At 43.1% G+C, this 19,749-nt stretch overlaps 1 protein-coding gene and 2 long non-coding RNA genes across 3 annotated transcripts in view; 2 read left to right on the forward strand and 1 right to left on the reverse strand.

Moving 5' to 3' along the window:
* The first annotated feature begins 5,206 nt into the window (after nucleotides 1–5,206).
* Nucleotides 5,207–19,749, forward strand: part of LOC125942109 (uncharacterized) — a 32,992-nt gene continuing 18,449 nt past the window's right edge. Inside the window, exon 1 of the long non-coding RNA XR_007464799.1 lies at nucleotides 5,207–6,386. This is a non-coding gene — a long non-coding RNA (uncharacterized LOC125942109). The remainder of the gene's footprint in view (nucleotides 6,387–19,749) is intronic.
* Nucleotides 7,411–8,561, reverse strand: LOC119436992 (WD repeat-containing protein 54). The gene has a single exon (XM_037704045.2). The coding sequence runs from the start codon at nucleotides 8,405–8,407 to the stop codon at nucleotides 7,439–7,441; it is 969 nt and encodes a 322-aa protein (XP_037559973.1). The 5' UTR covers nucleotides 8,408–8,561; the 3' UTR covers nucleotides 7,411–7,438.
* On the forward strand, nucleotides 10,539–19,595 carry LOC119436993 (uncharacterized). The gene is made up of 2 exons (XR_005189168.2): nucleotides 10,539–15,130; nucleotides 19,200–19,595. It is a non-coding gene; the product is annotated as an uncharacterized LOC119436993 (long non-coding RNA).

The following is a 19,749-nucleotide window of genomic DNA, read 5'->3' on the forward strand; positions in this document are numbered from 1 at the left end:
CCACTACGGCGTGCCTCATAATCAGAACTGGTTTTGGCACGTAAAATCCCAGAAACCTAGAATGGTTTTTAGGAAAGTATTAACTGGAACGTCATGTAGTCCGTAGTAATTTGTTCGTAAGGTATCTCAAAACTCATACAAGCCTCAGGATTTCAGCTAAATTGGCACGACTTCATTTTACTGGTCGGCTTCAAACGGGCAATTGCAACATGAGGTTAATTTGTAGAGCTTTGTTAATCAGTCAGTTGAATGTTGTCATTTGTTGTACCGGTAATTTCAACATCAAGTAATACACCTGAAAAAGAGGCATGTGCTCTGCCACTGGCAGTTTAATAAATGTATTTAGGAGAAACAAACAGCTAGTCTTCAAATTGACTTTCTGTCATGCATGCAATTTTGGCCCGTGAGAAGATGAAAGAGAATGGTATAGGTATAGTAACCAAAATTCGTTGCGAACCTGGCTAAATCTTCTGTGTACAAAGTTACGCCTAAATTTTAATGAATAGCTATAATGAAACATTGCCACGAATAATCACTGTAGGCACTAGGTGCCCAGCCTCTCACACTTACTGATGTGCTGAACTGTGTTTTCAAAAGGCATCATTCAGCATGGAAGGGTGAACATTCCAGACCTGTTCTGTGTTGACATATATGCAGGAATTGTTCATATATGTGGAGCTCCTCGCTACACCCTAAGGTTGGCTGTGTGAGAATAAGGACATAATAATTAAATACATGTTGTTCTTAAGATACCCTCAGTCAGAGTCATGGCTGATGGAGCCCAGCAGGGAGGGTCCCTGGTTATTATAGTGTTTTGTGGGAGGCGGCGAGAAAAGGTCGCCGCCATGGCCACAGTTTATTTAGGCCGGCCAGCCAGGGGCCCGCGGGATCTCTGGAGCTGCACCTACCGCGGCCGCTCAGGTCGAGCACGCGGGTGTGCTCTGTTCTCGCATTACATGCTCTTGAGCAGTCTTCTTCACCGGCTCTGGAGGCGATAGTCGGGCCGCTATATGCTTGATCCACTTGATTGGTTTCATTAATGTACTTGGTAGGTAATTTATTCGACTAGCAGCGGTAGCTTAGTGGCTATGACGTTGCGCTGCCGAGCTCAAGGTTGCGGGTTTGATGCTGGTTGTGGCGGCTGCATTTAGGTGGGTGTGGAATACAAAAATGTTCATGTAATTAATTTAGGTGCAGGTTAAAAAATTGGAGGTGGCCAAAATTAATCCAGAGCTTCCAACTACAGCGTGCCTCATATTGGATTGTGAAAGCTATAAAAATCGCCAAGCTTCATAAATGTCTCGGATTTCTCACCCTGCTTATGCGATTATACTACATATATGTATACACATATAAATATTACAAGCACAGGAAATAAAAAAAAGAGAGGGGGGGAATAGGAATAACACGACTAGGTGAGCCAGTTGGCATATCATTTGATTGCAAACAGCACTGACAACGAGACTTTTCTCGCTTTTTGTGCTGTTTTCTTCCAAAAGGGAGCAAGAATATAGTCAAGCCCACATATAACAATCCCACTTAAGAGTGAACTTTTGGGGACTGCAAACAGTTTCTGAACAGCCAAAATGTTTCACAAGGAGTCTAAGAGGGCAATCCACTTAAAAGTCGTGCCCTGTTCATTTCGGTTAAAACAAGCGGAATGAACCGTAGTGCGCCACCGTCTTGACGAACCATGGCAGGGTGCTTCCATGGCGAAAGCCACACGATGCAGCAAACCATTGCAGTGCAGCATCTTCCTTGGTGACTGCAGGCCCTGCTGATTGCTGTTGAACATGGGGAAGACATTGCTACTGCTAACAGTTTCATGGTGAGCATCCCTGACGATCGACTTGTTCGAGAGGTGCAACAATTACTGGATACGGATTCTCCCAATGACTACCAGGCTGGCCAAGAAACCATTCAGCCTTCATCCTCAGTGGTCTTAATGCTACCTTCCTTATGCTTCATAGCTCGCGCAAGCATTTTGTATATGCCACGAGTTTGACTTACGACCACGTCGACATCTTAATAACCTTGGAGTGCGATTGTTGGGTCGACACTGCTTAACAGATCTTAATCACTGATTTCTGTCGATAAAGTAGTGTGCGTCATTGTTAAAATGAAGCCTCTCTATAAAGAACTTCTGATATAGTGAACAGCATTTGTGCAATGAAAGTGTTCGGGGTATGTGGGCTCGTGTTGTGTGATTTGAGTGATGAATGCTTTTTCATAATATGCGAATTGCTTTGTTGTGGTGACATTGAAACCAATCCTGGCACTGACGACAACTCGCAAAAAGAAATCTTAGAGCTTTTAAAAGACTTGAAACGCCAGACGGGCGGCGGTGTTTTGATAGCAGTAGCGCAAGGCATCCCGTCGTTTCGTGTGGACACTGAATCAAATCTAGAAATAGTGTGGGCGTGTCTTACGCTGAATAAAAATACTCGAATCGTATTAGGAGCCTGCTATCGCCCCCCCAATGCCGCGTCAAGTTTCGTTGATGACCTACATGATGTCGTAAATGTTATTGTTAGCCGGTATCCTTCCTCTCCAATCATTCTTTTAGGGGACTTTAATTATCCGAACATCACGTGGCCGGATGGAATTCCACTACTTAACCCATTCCCGTCGCACTGTCAGGATTTCTTAGACATGTGTGCATGCTTTAATTTCACGCAGATGGTAACAAAGCCTACCAGAATTACCGCAGATACATCTAGCACATTAGACCTTATTTTGTCTACACACCCACTTCTCATTTCAACACTCACGCACTTGCCTGGTTTTAGCGACAACTCGCTGCTCCACTTCGACATTAACATGTCTTTTTCCCGACAGAAAAAAGAAAAGAAATTTATCCGTGACTACAAAAAGCAAATTTTGATATTATTAATCATGAACTGTGCACATATTTTGATGCTTATGTCATTGATTTTGATACACGGAATGTCAAAGAAAACTGGCTTGTATTTCGAAATAAAGTCGCGCAGCTTATCACTACATACGTTCCACTGAGACGCATTCAGTGCAATAAAGCGTCACCTTGGTTTAACAAAGAGCTAAAGCGTCTGTCCAATAAAAAAAAGCGCCTGTTTCGTTCAGCAAAGTTACGAAGAACAGGAAATCACTGGGAAGCATATAGCAATGTTGAAGTCGAGTACCGCACAGCACTCTGTCACGCCAAAGATTATTACTTTACTAATACTCTCCCAGCCCTCTTATTAGGTAATCCTAAAGCATTTTGGAGAAGCGTAAATGTGACGGAAACTAGTGTTATTTTTCTTAATAATTCTGAAAATGAACCGATACCATCCGAAGAATGCGCCTCAGTGTTTAACAATGTTTTTTCGCACAATTTTTCTTCATGTCCAGTTGGCTGTGTTAATTATATGTCACATCATGATTATCCTTTGATGTCCCCTATCATGTTCGAACACTCTGGAATAGTACACTTAATCGACTCGCTAAAGATTTCTTCGTCTTGTGGAACTGACAGTGTCAACTCTAAATTTCTAAAACAAACTAAACATTCCTCATCTTTGTTCTTGGTTAAACTCTTCCAGCAGTCGCTTGATCATGGTATCCTTCCTTTTGATTGGAAGATTGGGAAGGTGGTTCCTGTTCATAAATCAGGCAGCAAACATTCTCCATTAAATTATCGGCTCATTTTGCTAACAAGTATCCCTTGCAAACTGATGGAGCACGTATTGTACAGTCATATCTTTAACTTTTTGGAATCAAATTCTTTCTTTACATCATCACAGCACGGCTTCAGGCGTTCGTTTTCTTGTGAAACTCAATTACTTCTTTTCACTCACCGCTTGCACTCTATACTAGACAAGAATTCCCGAATTGATTGCGCCTTTCTAGACTTCTCGAAGGCTTTTGATAAGGTTACTCACGTGCTGCTTATGCAGAAACTTTCCTCTTTAAACCTGGATCATAATGTACTTACATGGCTTGAATACTTCCTAATCAATCGCCGACAGTATGTTTCTGTCAACGGTCATGATTCACCCTTAATTAACGTAGCATCAGGAGTTCCTCAGGGCTCTGTTTTAGGTCCATAACTTTTTCTAATATACATTAACGACTTGCCCGATTGTGTGTCATCTTCAGTTCATTTATACGCCGATGACTGTGTACTGTATCGTGAAATTCGTAATAATAACGACCAGGAAATTCTACAGACTGATCTAAATAACATTGCCGCTTGGTGTAAAAACTGGCACATGGAACTAAACCCCAAGAAGCGCAAGCTGATGACTGTTACAAGACGCGACGTGTGTGTGCCTGCATATATGCTTAACCACGTCCAGCTAGAACATGTTTCATCCTACCGTTATTTAGGTGTAACTATATCATCTGACTTATCCTGGAAATGTCACATCGACTCCATAATAACGCAAATCGTATGTTAGGCTACTTGCGGCGAAACTTTAACAAATCCCCTTCATCAATGAAACTACTATTGTATAAAACACTAGTCCGATCTAAGCTGGAATACGCTGCTGCCATTTGGGACCCTTACACTGCTACTCTTGTTAATTCTCTTGAAATGGTTCAGAATAATTCCACTCGTTTCATTCACTCAAACTACGATCGTACTTCTAGCATAACTCTTATGAAAAGGAACTTGTGTCTACCATCTTTATCGCTGCGCAGAAAGGCTTTTCACTTATGCCTTTTTCGTAAAGTATTTCATCATCATATTCTTAGCAATGAGCTCATTCTAGCACCTACTTATCTGTCATCGCGAGTTGATCACCGTCATAAAGTAAGAGACACTTTTTGTCACACAAACAGGTTTTTATATTCATTTATTCCCCTTACAACGAATGACTGGAACCACCTTCCTGATGCTATCGTGTCAATCGAAGACAGCGCACTTTTCCGCCGATCATTGTTTGCTTTTTTTCAACTGTGACCATGCACGTGGCCACATGCGCTGTATTTGCGCAAGCGCTGTCGCGCCGTATTTTTTAATTTTTTTTTATTTTGTTCCGTTCATATGTCGCTAGATTTATATAATTTGCATATCATAGTATTCTTGTTATTTGATTTCTTAATGATTCCGTGCACTGCACATGTCCCTTGCTTTATATAAATCCGTAGTAATCATTGTTATTCGCATGTATCCCACTCCCCTCTATAATGCCTTGGCGCTTGAGGGTATGTGAAATAAATAAATAAATAAATAGACTGTACTGCAAGATGCATTTGTGAATAAGTCGGCAAATAACGCTACATATTGTGAGAAGAACATGCAACATGCCAAAGAAAAGAAGAAATAAATTAGTCCTGTAATAAACCCACACATATGTGCACTGTTTTGAAGCACAGCTGTTAGATCGAAGCACACTTGTGTGTTGAATGAGAGGCTTTGGTTAAAGGGACTGTCTACCGCATGGAACTTATCTTTTGATTGTGGTGTGAATGAAAAGGACTTTCGTTTGCGTTGAGTAATTTATTTATGTTCAGTTAGAGCATGTGGAAAAGTGGCGCTGCCTTTGTGCAAACGAAGGGAGTGGTGCATCGATGGGTCCTCTTGATAATGGTGATGTGCAACAGGAGTGTTGCGAGGGTCGCTGTCTTTTTCAGGACGTCAAAAATGCGTTGCTCTTTTAAGGTGGGCCGATGGCGCCGCAACACCAGTGTAGGCATTTGTTAACACAATGTGCCTGCTTGACCGTCACACAAAATGCTTGGGTTGACTACTGAGACTGCACCTGTTGGAAACACGTGAGATTATATGTGAAAAAGAAAAAAAAAATTTCAACAAAAACTTAACAATTACGACCAACTACGTGCTGAAGGCAGCTATTAGAGTCATAATTTTAGTGTTTTACACAAAGTAACCATTCCAGCAGAAAGCCGATGCACTTTCAGTTTCTTATCTATACTGGCATTGCATTGCCCTGCCGGTAATGATTGCCATCCAGCAATCAGTGTTGTGGGCATCCATACACAGCTTTAAGAGAAGACTACGCTGATAAAACAATTTTGTTTTTAGATTTCTGCTCTCTTTCCAGAAGAAGAATAAAACATTTATTTGTGGTGATGCTTTGTCCTTCCAGAAAAACCACTGCGTGTTTAAACATTTTGCATGGTTGACTTTTTATTGTGCTGCAATATAAAAGGTCATTGAAAAATGGTAGACAGTCCCTGAAGATTGTGTTCATTCTTTGATTGAGGTGTGAGGGGGTCAGGGTCAATGTTAAATGCTTGAATATTTAGAATAGAACTGGTGCTGTACAGTCCGTAGTCTGTTGAAAGCAGTTTACCAAAGTGGGGAATAAAGGAGATGGCATACATTTGATATTCGGACAGTTTAGCAATGTACTGTAGTATTGCACTGTCCAGCTTTTATTACTCTATGTAATAATGTATGACCAGGTTGTTCATCTAAGTAATCAAGAGAAATAAGCCTTAATTTTTGGAATAAGTGCTCACTGACCCAGATGAGGTTTGCTAGGATGGGAATTGCTTGCTTCTGTAAAACCTGCTACCTAGCGATGCTCAGTGCTAGATAAGTGCGTGCCATGTGATTGCAAAATCTTAAGTTGTAAAAAAGTAGGGTGAATTTTTGGGGCAGGAATTATCTCAAATTTATTAGTATGCTGCATATCATGCAAATCCTGTGACATGAAAATATGTAAATTTGAAAACTTCTGTGATGGTGATTAAAACTTTAAAAATGCTTGAGGCATGCTTGGCTGTGCTGGCTTCCATTCCCCGAAGATGGGACCAAGTTTGGATCTTGGAGTAGACTTATATGTGCCAAATATCTGAATTTAACACCTTTGCATTTTCAATTTGGAAAAATGTTCCGTGTGAAATGGCATAGCTTGGATCACCCCCCCCCCCTTTTTTTTTTGAGGGGGGGGGGGGGGAGGGGTTACTGGAGGGTGTCGTCGCACGTCGTTTTGTGCCAGGTATCCTGGTACACAGACATTTCTTAAGGGGGGGGGGGGGGGGGGCACGTACACGCGGTATGCCCCTCCCCCTGGCTGCGCCTTCTTGGTGCGAAAAGAATGCCGTCAAATATTGTGCCATTTCCGCGATGAAGGAATGTGGCCAATCCAACAATGTACAACACACTGCACCAAATGAAATGGAGCACGTAATGCGCATTGGCACAGGGATTCCGGTAAACATGCAAGTCAGGAACTCACTAATTGCTATTATTACTGCATAGTAAATTGGAGCACGGCCGCCTGGATAGGCGCGCGCGGCCAGGCGGCCGTGGTTGGAGAATCCCTCTTATGAAACGTCTTTAAATTTCAGTGCTAGAAAAAAAAGTTGACGGCTTTAAAACAAAAACCGAGTGCGTCCTTTCATATTGACATTATGCTGACATTATCCAGCTGAAAGGGAAATAATTAAGTGAAGCACAGCCGGTAAGCTTAATAATTCAACGCCTAGAGTAAGACAGCGTTTATTTCTTGAACATGAACACTTCGGCAGAGTCGTAGGCCACAGTGGCGAACGAGCTTCCATCGGGAGCGAGGAAGGCGCAACCCATAAGCATGGCATCCGCGACGCTTTCCCCGTGCACGTGGTCGATGGTGTGTTCGCCCTCGCGGTCGAGCTGCCACACGCGCACGTAAGAGTCCTCGGCCACGGACAGCGCGAGCCCCGTGTCCGGCGCGACGTCAATGGCCGTGATCCAGCGGGCGTGCGCCGTGGCCTCGGCCATGAGCTGAAAGGAGCGCGTGCTGAACACGCGCAGCTCGCCTGAACCGTAGCCCGCCAGGATGAGGTCGTTCCAGACGCGGACGCTCACGCAAGGGCTGCTGCCGACCGGCGGCAGCTTGCGGAGCAAGCTAAGCGCCGTTTTCCCGCGCCACAGACAGATGCCGCCGCCGTCGTCGGCGCTCGCCATGATCTCGCCGTGGCTGTGGATGTCGGCGACGGCGTGCGGCGCGTGCTCGGTGGCCCGTTGGCAGAAGGTGACGTTCAGGTCGCGCGAAACTAGGTGCACCAGAATGGTGCCACCGTTGGTACCGACGCAAAGCAGACTGGAGCCGCACGTGCCGATTCCACGTGTGAACGTCTCGTCAGTGGCGTCCAGATCTTGGGGCAGCGGATGACAGTGGAGAAACACTGAACCGTCCCACTCGAACACCTGGAAGGCTCGTGTCGACGCAATCACTAGCAAGGTCTTAATGTCGTCCATCTTGATCCATTTCGCTTGCGTAAGTTCGGTGCAGGGGCTGCCGCCTACGTCTTTGCAAGCCACCTGCGACTGGTGCACGCTGCCATCAGGAGACCGGAAGAGCATAGTGACCTCCGTCTTTCCCACGAACGCTAAGTTGATCTTTCCGCCCTCAGTACAAGCGGTCAGGTTGTTGGGCAACGGACAGGCGCTGTGCCGGCACAAGAGGCTCTTGTCCTTTTGGTACATGGCGCTGCCGGATACCGTGTGCCGAACGGCGCGCTGCCGCACTTCAGCTGTCCCGTACTGCGGCCGAACGTGATCGATACGCGTGCCAAAAGCGTGTCTGTGAGGTGCTATGGCAACGCGCGGTTTGGCACGGCTACGCCTATGTACCGCGGACATTGTGCAAAATTAAAGCGGAATTAAAGGTGGCTATTATGGCTGTAAGCGGCGAGAAAGCGTTCACTTGTGATATATGGTATGCGGCGCGCATGAAAACTTGCGTGGAATGCCGAAGTCAAAGTGATAAAACTCGCATCATCACCAGTGTAAGAGTGCGCGAAAAGCGCGCGCTTTTTTCATCTTTTACTCGCATTGAATATAAAACAGCCATGACGAACTCCTTGTGACACCACAAACATTTTGTGGGTCGAAAGCGCTCACTGGTGAACGCTCTAAAGTAATTTTTCTACCAATTTTCGCCCAAATTTGAGATATGCAATCGGGGGCAGTTAGTTTAATGTACCTTTTCTTGATCTCTCCAAAAACTGGGTATTTCACGTGGCATCACGAACCACTCACAGTTACGATACGATTCACGATCCAAGTCATCGGATCCTACATCATTACCAAAGCTTTTCGCGCACGAACGGAAACAGAACCGAAACCGAAACCAGCATCACGTGCGGCGCACGAGTGCGTAAACACTGTGTACTTAAATGCGAAAACACCCGTGTACTTAGATTTAGGGGCCCAGGTGGTCCACATTTCCGGAGTCCCCCACTACCGCGTGCCTCATAATCAGATCGTGGTTTTGGCACATGAAACCCCATAATTTAATTTTTTTAAATGGTTTGCTGCTGGGCGACCGGGTTCGTAGTCATCAGTACAGTAAGCGTAGTTTGACCGGCTCACTCGATCTTCATCAACTTGTCTTCTGCTCATGCTCCGAGCCTGTGTAATAGCTCTTATTTGTTATTCTCTGCACTTCAATATGACTTCGAGAGAGTTTCTAAATGGTGTGAAAATTGCCTGATGAAGCTTCGGCAAAGACAAGTATAAGTTCTACCAATTTCACTTCAGTGTAATCCTTCAAACTCTCGTCACTGCTGCGTAGATGAGTCACTCCGGTAAAAAGTAACAACCTATATGTATCTCGTAGTTCACCTTATTTGTACTCTTCCTTGGGAAAAATAAATTAATACGTAGTGAGCAACAGTCATTGGGCTCTGGGTTTATAAAAGGAAACTTCTCTATGACTCCGTCTTTACTGAAATTATTACTTTATTAAAAATTGTACATTCAAAGGTAGATTAATGCAAGGTGTGTGCAATTTCTACGTAGCGACTAATCAGTTCAGAATCTTAGTGATCGCTTCATTTTAGCCAGTTATCTTCCCAAGTCTAGTGTACCGTCTATGAAACTAAGCCTAATACCCCTGTCACACTGGCAAATTTAGTGTCATTTTAAGAGAGTGCACTTTGGCGCAGAGTGTCACTTTGGCGTCGCGCTGATACACGAGAAAGAAAAGTGCACTTTGAAAATGAAGCTGATGGCGATGGGTGAGTCAGTAGCGCAACATATATTTGCTATTTTAGGCAGTACTGTGAAGTAATAACGTATTATATATATGAACAGCATTTAGAATAAAATTTAAATGCAAATGAAGTGAATCATTGCAATCGCATTAGCGCCATCGATCATCACGAGGCAAGACGGCGTCGTGTCTAAGGCAAGCGCATTCAGAATGGCGGATTTTGTTGCAGATGGCACGGAAAGTAGTGACGGGCTTTTGGAGCGTCTTTTGGCAGCACTTATTTGATCCCGAATGAGGCGCTCGCGGCTAACTTTGCTCGCGGCGGACGCGGCCATTGCACGGAATGTGCTCTGGCATGCCCCCTGCGGCCGTGGCCGTGAACAGCCTGACAGCGAGAATAGTAACCTAGTAATTTTTGTTGTAAAGTACGTTTTAATACATATTAGTATTTCTAATAATGAAAACAATGGTTTAAAAAAGACTACCGACTCCGGTTTTGATATTAGTTTATTATTTCTGGGGAGCCCCTGCTGCCGAGACTACACACTTAGGCGGAGCAAGTGAGTTTGGCGAACGCACTCGCCAGCGAGTGCGCTTTGCAGCAAGTATCACTACGCGTGCCCGTGTGACAGCGTGCTAATGACACTCGGGGCGAAGTGCACTCGCTCAAAGTGCACTTAGGTTGTCCCGTGTGACAGGGGTATAAATCTTCTTTTTCTCTCACTGGATAGAAAAGCCTCGCTACTGTTTTTTTTTTCCTTTAAAATCTGTCATCTCAACCCAGAATTGATGCATGAACTGCTTTCAAATGCCTTCTATAGCTAATCTCGTGCATGCATTAATACATATATGGTGTTCCGTTTTGTATGTATAACCAAATTTTTTTTACTCATTTGTCCTTCATAGAAGTAAACATTGGAACACTTTGTCGACCTCCATAGCATTTGTAAGCTTACTCAGAAGTATTTAGAGTTGCACTTGAAGAATATATATGCTGTAATATATGTTTGTTTCCCTACATATTTAGAGCTCCTCTTGAATTTATGCTGTACTGTATCTTTTATTCATGCAATTCCTGTTGTGCTTCCTGTTCTACGATTTTTTGTTTGACCCGCTCTCTTCTTTAGCATCCTATGGGCCTTGAATAAATAAAATAAATTAATATAATGAATTAATTGAATAGGCCAAGGCAACTTACATGTTTCTTTCAGACAAGCATTTGTCTTCCACCCCGGTGGCTTAGCGGCTATAGTGTTGTGCTGCTAAGCACAGTGTTGCGGGTTCAAATTCCAGCTGCAGCGCCTGCATTTTGATGGGGGTGAAATGCAAGAATGCCCGTGTCCCATGCACTGAGGGCACGTTAAAGATCCCCTGGTGGTCCCCCAATACGGCGTGCCTCATAATCAAATCTTGCTTTTGGCTCGTAAAAGCCCAGAATTCAATTCAAGCATTTGTCTACACTGTGCCATACATTTTCCGCTAATGCAGCCTTCATACTTCAGATTTTACTTAGGGTATTTAAGAGCACTATATTTTAAGTTTTCTTGGTGGCCCAAATGAGCCCTTTCCACACTGTTGGTAGTGTCAATGTGGGGGACCCTTATTAAAAAAAAAAAGAGAGAGAGAAAAACAGTAATCAATTCTGTATCTATGGGGCATTTTACTTTGTTAATTCAATTTCGGGAACAGTATATTAACTTATAAGCAGTAGAGAAAGATACACTGAACAACACTGAGCATGCTTGTTCCGTAGCAAAATAAGTAAGGTTAAGTACAAACTTTCTTTACGTAGTGAGCTTACTCACAACGCCTGTTGTAATGAGGCTTAGTTTTGTACCTTTAAACATGTCTTCTTTTGTCGGGGGGAAATGAATGGCCAGCTAAATCGTTGTCTAACCTTTCACACTCCCTTTACTCTGGACATCTATTTTTGCTCAACTAAAATTGCCATCACTTGCAAAGGAAAATCGGCAAAGCGCCGGACAGATATAGCCTGAGGTCTGTCTGTCTGAGCACGGTAACAATGCCATGGTTGATAAATATAGCCCTGCAGTGTAGTCATGTTATGCTGGCTTAAAGGCTTTTGTGTGCATTACCGAATAGTGGCCCACTGCCGCGTTTCACTGCTACCACAAAGATTCTCAGAGATCTGCACGGTGTCGTTAGAGCACATCCCCGATGATCTTAACAACCTTGGGGCTCAATGGTTAATGGAAAACATCGGAGAAATTATTCAAGCTTTTTATTTTCAATATGCTGTTTTGACTAATGCGTGCCCTATGATCTAGGTTAGCAGATTTTCATCCCATTTAATTATTCGACACCCTAAAGATGCAGACGTCCTTGCTGAAAAAGGAAAAACCAACCAGTAGCTTTTTCTCAATATCAAGGGATGCATAAAGCATAAAATGAAGCATAAATTAAGTCATGGCTACATTTTGAGCCATCTGATAAACAATGTATATTGAATAAAAAGTGCAACAATGAATTATTGTGGTTTGCATGTGTTATTGGAATAATATGATTAAATATTTTATAAACTGTTAGTGGCATGGAATCTTTGTGTTCAAATATCTGATTATCCGGCTAAATGGTTATTAAAACTGGATATCCTGAATATTTGTTGTTCTAAGTCCAGGTCACCGATTTTCAAAGCCAAATTCTGTTTTTTTTTTTCAGGTTGAACCAGATAGCCGGTTTGACGGATATTTACAAGCACTAGTGATTCCCCAGTGCTCACCAGTGGTGCAAAAAGTGCCACCTGCCATGCGGGCCGATTATCTGTTTGAATCACTCTACACTGCAAACCTGTGTTATGCCCTTTATGTGCTGTGTTGTCATGGCCTTTGCAGTGATGAGTGTTTAGTGTTACCTCTTCATAATGTGTTGTTGACATAAGTACCTATTGACTTGACAGAGGAGTTTATCATGTAATATACCTGGTACATTTAAGGGACCCTGCAGCACCTTTTAGTAGCATTCCACACCTTTCATGGAATGATTTCATACTTTTTGTGGATTTGAGGTGTGAGATTTGTCTTGCATTAAAGGACATCTCACAAATATTTTCTCAGAAAAGTTTTAGAGTTCACATTGTATGAATGGTCATATCATCAATCAAATACTGCTGCTGCCATGACCTTGTGTCCGTCTTCTCCTTTTCACTATTAGAACTGAGCTCAAAGCTGTGTCGTCGTGCCCATGATTGCCCACAATATTTTGCTATAGTTGTGTTGAGCTTTAGTATCTGCAGGATCTCGAGGTTGTATGGCGCATCCCTCCGTTGTGCCGGTTGTAAGCTTTGAGGCCGTAGCATAGGTTCGGTGGTATCACCATCTGCCACCAGATAGTGTCACTGCCTTGTTAGTCACGTGATTTCTCTGCTCCTTTTCCTAATGCACTGCTTAGTCATGCCATCCAAAGAAATTTGAACAATGACCCTTCTTTTCAAAAGTGCATGGAATGTACTAGAAAAGTGCTATGGATGGTCTTATGTGGTCCTGTGAACAAAATGGTAGGCTCCCTGCTGTGTGGGGAGGAATACTATTAGGTTCAGATGTTCATAATGGTATCGTTTAGTGAGCAACCAGCTTTAATTACCATGTTGAGATAGCACTGCACTTAGTTCAGTACTTGCCAGCCTGCTGAGTTTGAATTTAGCCTGGTTTTTCACACATTTTGATTCGAACAGTAAATTATTTCCTCATTGGGGGTTGCATAATATCATTAAAGTGACACTGAAGGTGATCTTATAGGTCAATTATTTGCTTGTGAAAATTTGGATCCAGATTGCCTACACAGTGTTTTGTGGGTTCTGTGCTTGTTAAAAAGTGTCTTTCACAAAAAAAAAAGCATAGGTTAAAAAAGGCCTGTTTGTACTTCCACGCGCCAATGACGTGAGAGATGACTTGGTGATATTGCAGCAGGCGCTATTGGAATCATGGGGTGCCTTTGGCTTGACTCAGCAACATTAGGTTGGCTTAGCTAGATAGCATTGCTGAAAATGGAGGTGAATGAGGAGATGCCTGCATGTGATGTACTTGGCATATGGTTCTTTCACAGAGCGAAGTCTCTCCGAGTGCAAGTGGGAGGCCTTCATTGGAGATGGAGTGTTGTTTCTGCTTGCCAAGATACCAGCTCACAAACTTTTTCATTCTTGCTCATACAAATGCAGACTCTCCCACTTGCATCTCTGCATTCCAGGGCTCGTCACATGGTTTCAGGATTGCTTCATGGTGCAGTGTTGGGGTGCCATGTAGGGTTCACATTGTACATGATAGGAGCCGAGCCCAATTTTCACACGAAGCCATTGATCAGTGTCCTGTTGCCACAACTTGCTTATCCTTGCGATCTTTCTTTTTATTTTATTTTTTTAAGCATCGCAGAGACATTGGTACTGCACTTCTAAGCAGGAGGTTGCAGGATCAAATCCCAGCCGCGGCGGCTGCATTTCGATAGGGGTGAAATGCAAAAATGCCTGTGTCCCATGCATTGTGGGCAAGATCCCCTGGTGGTCAAAATTAAACTGGAGTCCCTCACTATGGCGTGCTTCATAATCAAATTGTGGTTTTGGCATGTAAAGCCCCAGAATTCAATTCAAATGAAAATGTAATGAAACACTATTGCACTGAATGTCAGTGTGGTCAACAAAAACTATGGCAGTATTAGCTAAACATTTGCGTGTTATTGACTCGTGGCTTTCAAAATTTTTTGCCAGGGCTGATTTAGTCACAAGCTGTTTCCTCTCATTGTGAGGTTTGGAAATACTAAGTTTCAGACCCCAACAGAATGGTGCATTAGGGACCTATCCGACATGGTCGTATACATCCAAGATTGGAATTCACTTTTGTGTCCCTTTAAGATAGAATTTGTGTCCCTTTAAGATTGAATATTTGTATGCTGACAAGGAAGCACGCAGCAGTATTGAATATTCGTATGCTGACGAGGAAGCACGCAGCAGTGTCCACACCTTCAGTATATTTTTTCTTGATAAGCAGTGGGTTTAATAAATCATTTCTTTTATATCTATAACGGTAGGTTGTGTCGGCTTTTGTAAAATTGTTTGTGAAACTCACTTATGTTACGGATATTTCAATTTCTTTTCTGTTGTCACCATTCATGATTACAGGTTTCTTGGTTCTGATGTTGAGGAAGTTATGAAGAGTTTGGATGATAAGATAAAGACCTGCAATGAGAAGATAAAGAGCCTTGAGGTGCGTAAAAGCAAGTTTACGATTTGGGATTTGCAGTGTTGCCTTTCTAACACATTCGCCTCCTGCGGTGGCTCCGTGGCTATGAACGCTGAGCATGAAGTCGCAGGTTTTATTTTAGGCCACAGCGGCTGCATTTTGCGAAATGCTAGAATGCTCATGTACTGTGGTATTAGTTCAATTTAAATAATCCCAGGTGATCAGAATTCTTTCGGAGCCCTCTACTATGGCGTCCCTCATAACTCGCTGTGCAGTTTCAAGGTGTTAAACTACATGCTTTCACTCTTTTTAACACATGCTTAAATAATTTGTGTGTGTGTGTGTTCCTGTGGGGAAACCTAAGCTGAATCGTGTCAGCTCTGCATGCAAGTTTGTAAAACATCAACATGTTTCTAAGCATTGGTAGTTACATTTATGTAGGCGTGAACGTATACCGAATAACAGATCTTGAACCAAATTAAGAAAGGAAAAATTCTACCTATCTCATACAGTAACCTTGAAAGTACATCTGTGGTATTTTTTACCATGTTAGATTAACTGGGTTTTAAAATTGCATAAATCCTCTTGTCACATGTTGGGTGGCTGTATTTGCTTAGAAACTTCGAAGTAAAAGTAAATTTAAATTAAAAAAAATACAAAGGTTTGAAACTGAAACTGAACTTGGTAGCTTGGAGAGTTGCTTTGTGTGATGACATCGGAGCCTACTCTTTATGAATGCAAATAGTATCAACCATAGCATCCCCCTTTAAGCACCTACCATAGTTTGTTCTTGCGATCCCAAAAGCTTCCACCAAGCCCAAATATACGAAATTCAAGAAAGTAAAAGAAGCCATTCAACACTATGCGCTATTTCATTAAGAGGTCTGTGTGCTTATAAAGATACCTGTGAGCAGACATATGTAAAGGTTGCCCGCCGCAGTGGCTCAGTGGCCAAGGCGTTGCGCAGCTGAGCACGAGGTCGGGAGCTCGATTCTCGGCCACTGCACCCGCATTCCACTGGCAATGGAATGCGAGAATCCTTGTGTGCCGTGCTTTGGGTGCACATTAAAAAGAACCTCAGGTGCGCATTAAAAAGAACCTCAGGTGGTTGAAATTGATCTGTAACCCTCCACTACAGCGACCCTCATAACCCATAATGCTGTTTCATTACATTAAAGCCCACAATTTAATTTAAGGTTTTATGTCATGATTTATTGTTTCATCACGCAGAACAGGGGTGCACTCACTAAAACGTCTTGGGAGGCACCTGGTCCTTCAGTTGCCGTCGTCTACTTGTGGAATAGGTGCTGACCTTGGCAAGCACCAGTAGAAAATCGCACATTTGTAGGTGCAATTTCAGAACACGCATAACAAAAATCTTTAAAATTCATTTTCACAGAAACGAAATAACTTTCAGTCGTATCATTGGGCACAGATGGTCAGACTGCCAAAGAGAGCATGTACCTAGTTCAAATTTTGTACACATCTATTGACCTCAAAAAATGTCCAGTCGCCTCTTTAATACAAATTTCAGTGGTCATAAATTTTGCTTGCGAAAACTCGGTTACTGCAGAAGCTTGGGAGTCTAGTATTTTTGTTTGGCCATGATAATGTTGCCAGCTGTTAACTTTAGCACCTTGGAGTGTCATGTACACCCCGATTAAAAAGAACACTATATGAGTATATAGTACTATTTACTGAAGGCCTGGAAAATTTTTTTTTTAATATAGAATGTCTCCTTTGTGATTCACATGAAGCGTCACACTGTACTTCATAGCGGTCTTCCCTAGCTTTGAAAGTTTAGCTTTGTTGCCCTCCATTAGACCAAGGGGTCTTCGTTCTCATGGCAGGTGGGTTCTGTGTGTTATCACTTGCACATTAAAGCCATTTCACGTGACAGATGAAAGTGGGAACAGTGCATTACGTGACTTGACATTACTGTTCCTCATGTAGCCAGCATCCACCTGCAGGAGCAGGTGCCTTTTTGCTCTTGGATTCTATGTTGTCTACTGCCTGCTGAAGGTTCTAGAATATGGAGGGCAATGTTAGGAAGCTCTGTGCCTAATTTGGTGATGTTCCCTGCTCCATCCACTCCACTCTTGATTCAGATGTTGCTGCAATGAAACGATCCGTCTACTGGTCACATGACAGTTTGGTTTGCATGCCCATCGTGTAGATCCAAAGCTAGTCCGGGCAGTGGTGTATCAGTCATCAGTGTTCACTGACCCTAAATGACAGGGTACCAGAAGCTACAATTGAAAAATGACCGATCTGCATCCATGAATGACTTCTGGAATGGGAGGCCATGAAGCAAGCAATAATCTGAAGTGAACTGGTAATGACAGGAAGCATAGACCTACTCAAGGTTGAGTAGCGATAGCAGTTGTGCAGAGCTGTAACAATGTTCCCTTTGAGGAGTAAAGTGGGCTTGTAAATTGAAGCCTGCAGGATACTTTTGTTAGTTCTGTATTCTTGGAGTGGCTAACCTCTGTGTGTTGTAGCATTTTACGACATTGTTTTCGTGCTGATAGGATTTTCTATCTGTTCCTGTGAAGTATACATTACAGTAATATTTTGGCTTGCAGGTAGACTTGCATGCGGAACTCTGGTAGCTGTGTGCGTATGAATCCATGTCTGATGCAATATGCGTCTTCTGGTGGTTGCTCGGTCTGATCTTCACACACGTTCCTGAGCTTTGGGCTTTTGAGAAATGAACTTGCTCTATCTCCAGCTTCATCTGCGCTGTTGTTTTTGCCATTCACTTGATCCACATCACGTATGGGTTCGATCAGTCCTGTGACCTAGATGAACTTAGTATTGACACTGACCATGCGCTTCAGAAAGGCAATGTGCGGCCATTAATTGACCGCAGATCTTTCACTGCATATTAGCGAAAAAGATTAATAGCCATTGGATTTACAATCGAATTATCAGAATGTTCACTATTCGGGTAATCACGTGTTGAAAAATATGTTTCAAGTTACTGTTTCATTTCGGAATGCCTTTGAACTTGTCATAAGTGAGGCCAGACAATAATCTCTTTGGGTTTCACATATTGTACACGGAGAAAAACAAAAAAAGTGAATTGACACTACTGAAATTGAAAGAATTGACATGTGCACACATGGCTGCATAGAGTAAAAAAGAAAACAGTGAAATAAGTTCATCTCTGGGCTCCATGAAATTAGTAGTCCCATCTGCCACTTAATTGTGTGTCAACTGATGGCCACAACAGCTTGGTGCTGGGAGCATTTAGAACGATTGATATCCTATTTGTATTTGTAGGCTCATTGATCCTATTTCATTATTTATTGCGATAGCAATTATGTGGACACTCCAAGCGAATTTTTGCCGTCATTGTCGCCGTACGCTGTGTGTGCGAGTGAAAGCGTGTGCGGGTGAGCTGGCAACCGTAGCTTAATCTCGCACACGCGAGAGAGGAAGATGGCCGGAAGCTTGCTGTCTTCGTTCGCGCACAAAGCACGGGGAGGAGACGACGGAGGGGGTGTTGTGTTCTCCCGCGGCTGCTGCTCATGGCGCTGCCGTGCGGGCGCCGTGTCTTGAAAGTGATCTGCGATGTGACCGAAGTGTGCGCCCGCGGGGGCCTCATCTTCAAAACGATCCACGATGTGGACAAAGTGCATTCGCCGAGTGCCGGTAGCTTCGTATGCGCTGTGCTTTCGACGTTTAGTTCGTGTTGAAGCGAGAGCCAGCACAAAGGTCAATTTGCTCGCTGCCGCTGTCACGCTTTCTCACTCCAGCATTTTGACCAGCTTCCGTGGTCATCGAGCGAGATATGTTCATGTTTACTTGTGCGCGCGTGACACCGTGCTTGTTTGTTTAGTTAGTAAGCGACTATTTACAGCTTTATACGGCCGGTAAAAGTACTATCCTTACGTCGTATAGCTGTCTGCTAATTTGCTATTGCAATTGATGCTTCGCCTTTCAGGTGGAACTGCAAATTTTTTCTCTGTAGATCTTCTCACTATATTTCTTGTTTTTGTGGATACTGTATGCTTCTGTGTTTGTTTTTTAGCTTGGCAAAAGTGCATGAAAGTGATTTTATCCAATGGCTATTATTTGCTGGTTTCAGAGCAACAAGGCCTACTTGGAAAAGAGCCTCAAGGAGTCCGAGAACAACCTTAGGGAAATGATTGTTCAAAAGCAGAGCATGCATTGACATGGCAAGGTTAGGTACTTAACACGCGACATTAATTATTTATGCAAATGTTAGGAAAATGTTACCACATCAGAAATCATTCGAACCATGGGCACCCAAAGTGATGCTGTAAAATACCTTCATTAGTTTGTTGGGACGCCTTGTTTTCATTACCTGCCTGTGGGGAAACCATTAATTTATCTTATCTGGAAAATATACTGAGCTTTTCTCTATGGTTATATTGTTTTGTGCAAAACAACCAAGAAGTCATTTTGTACACTGTGAGTTTGCCTCGATTTTCTAAAATAAACAGTTGATGTGAAACTGAAATACTTCACTGCTTATCAGGTATTTTGACACCATAATTTTACCCTCTGTCATTGCTTTTGTAATGTCTGTGTGCAATGCTCAAGCCTGGTGAGGGGCCCTTTAAAAAAAGATTTCTGACATAGCTCCTTTGTAGAGGCTCTTGAGCAACATCTTG

Source organism: Dermacentor silvarum, chromosome 1 (assembly GCF_013339745.2).
Source record: "Dermacentor silvarum isolate Dsil-2018 chromosome 1, BIME_Dsil_1.4, whole genome shotgun sequence".
In the NCBI taxonomy this organism is placed as follows: domain Eukaryota; kingdom Metazoa; phylum Arthropoda; class Arachnida; order Ixodida; family Ixodidae; genus Dermacentor; species Dermacentor silvarum.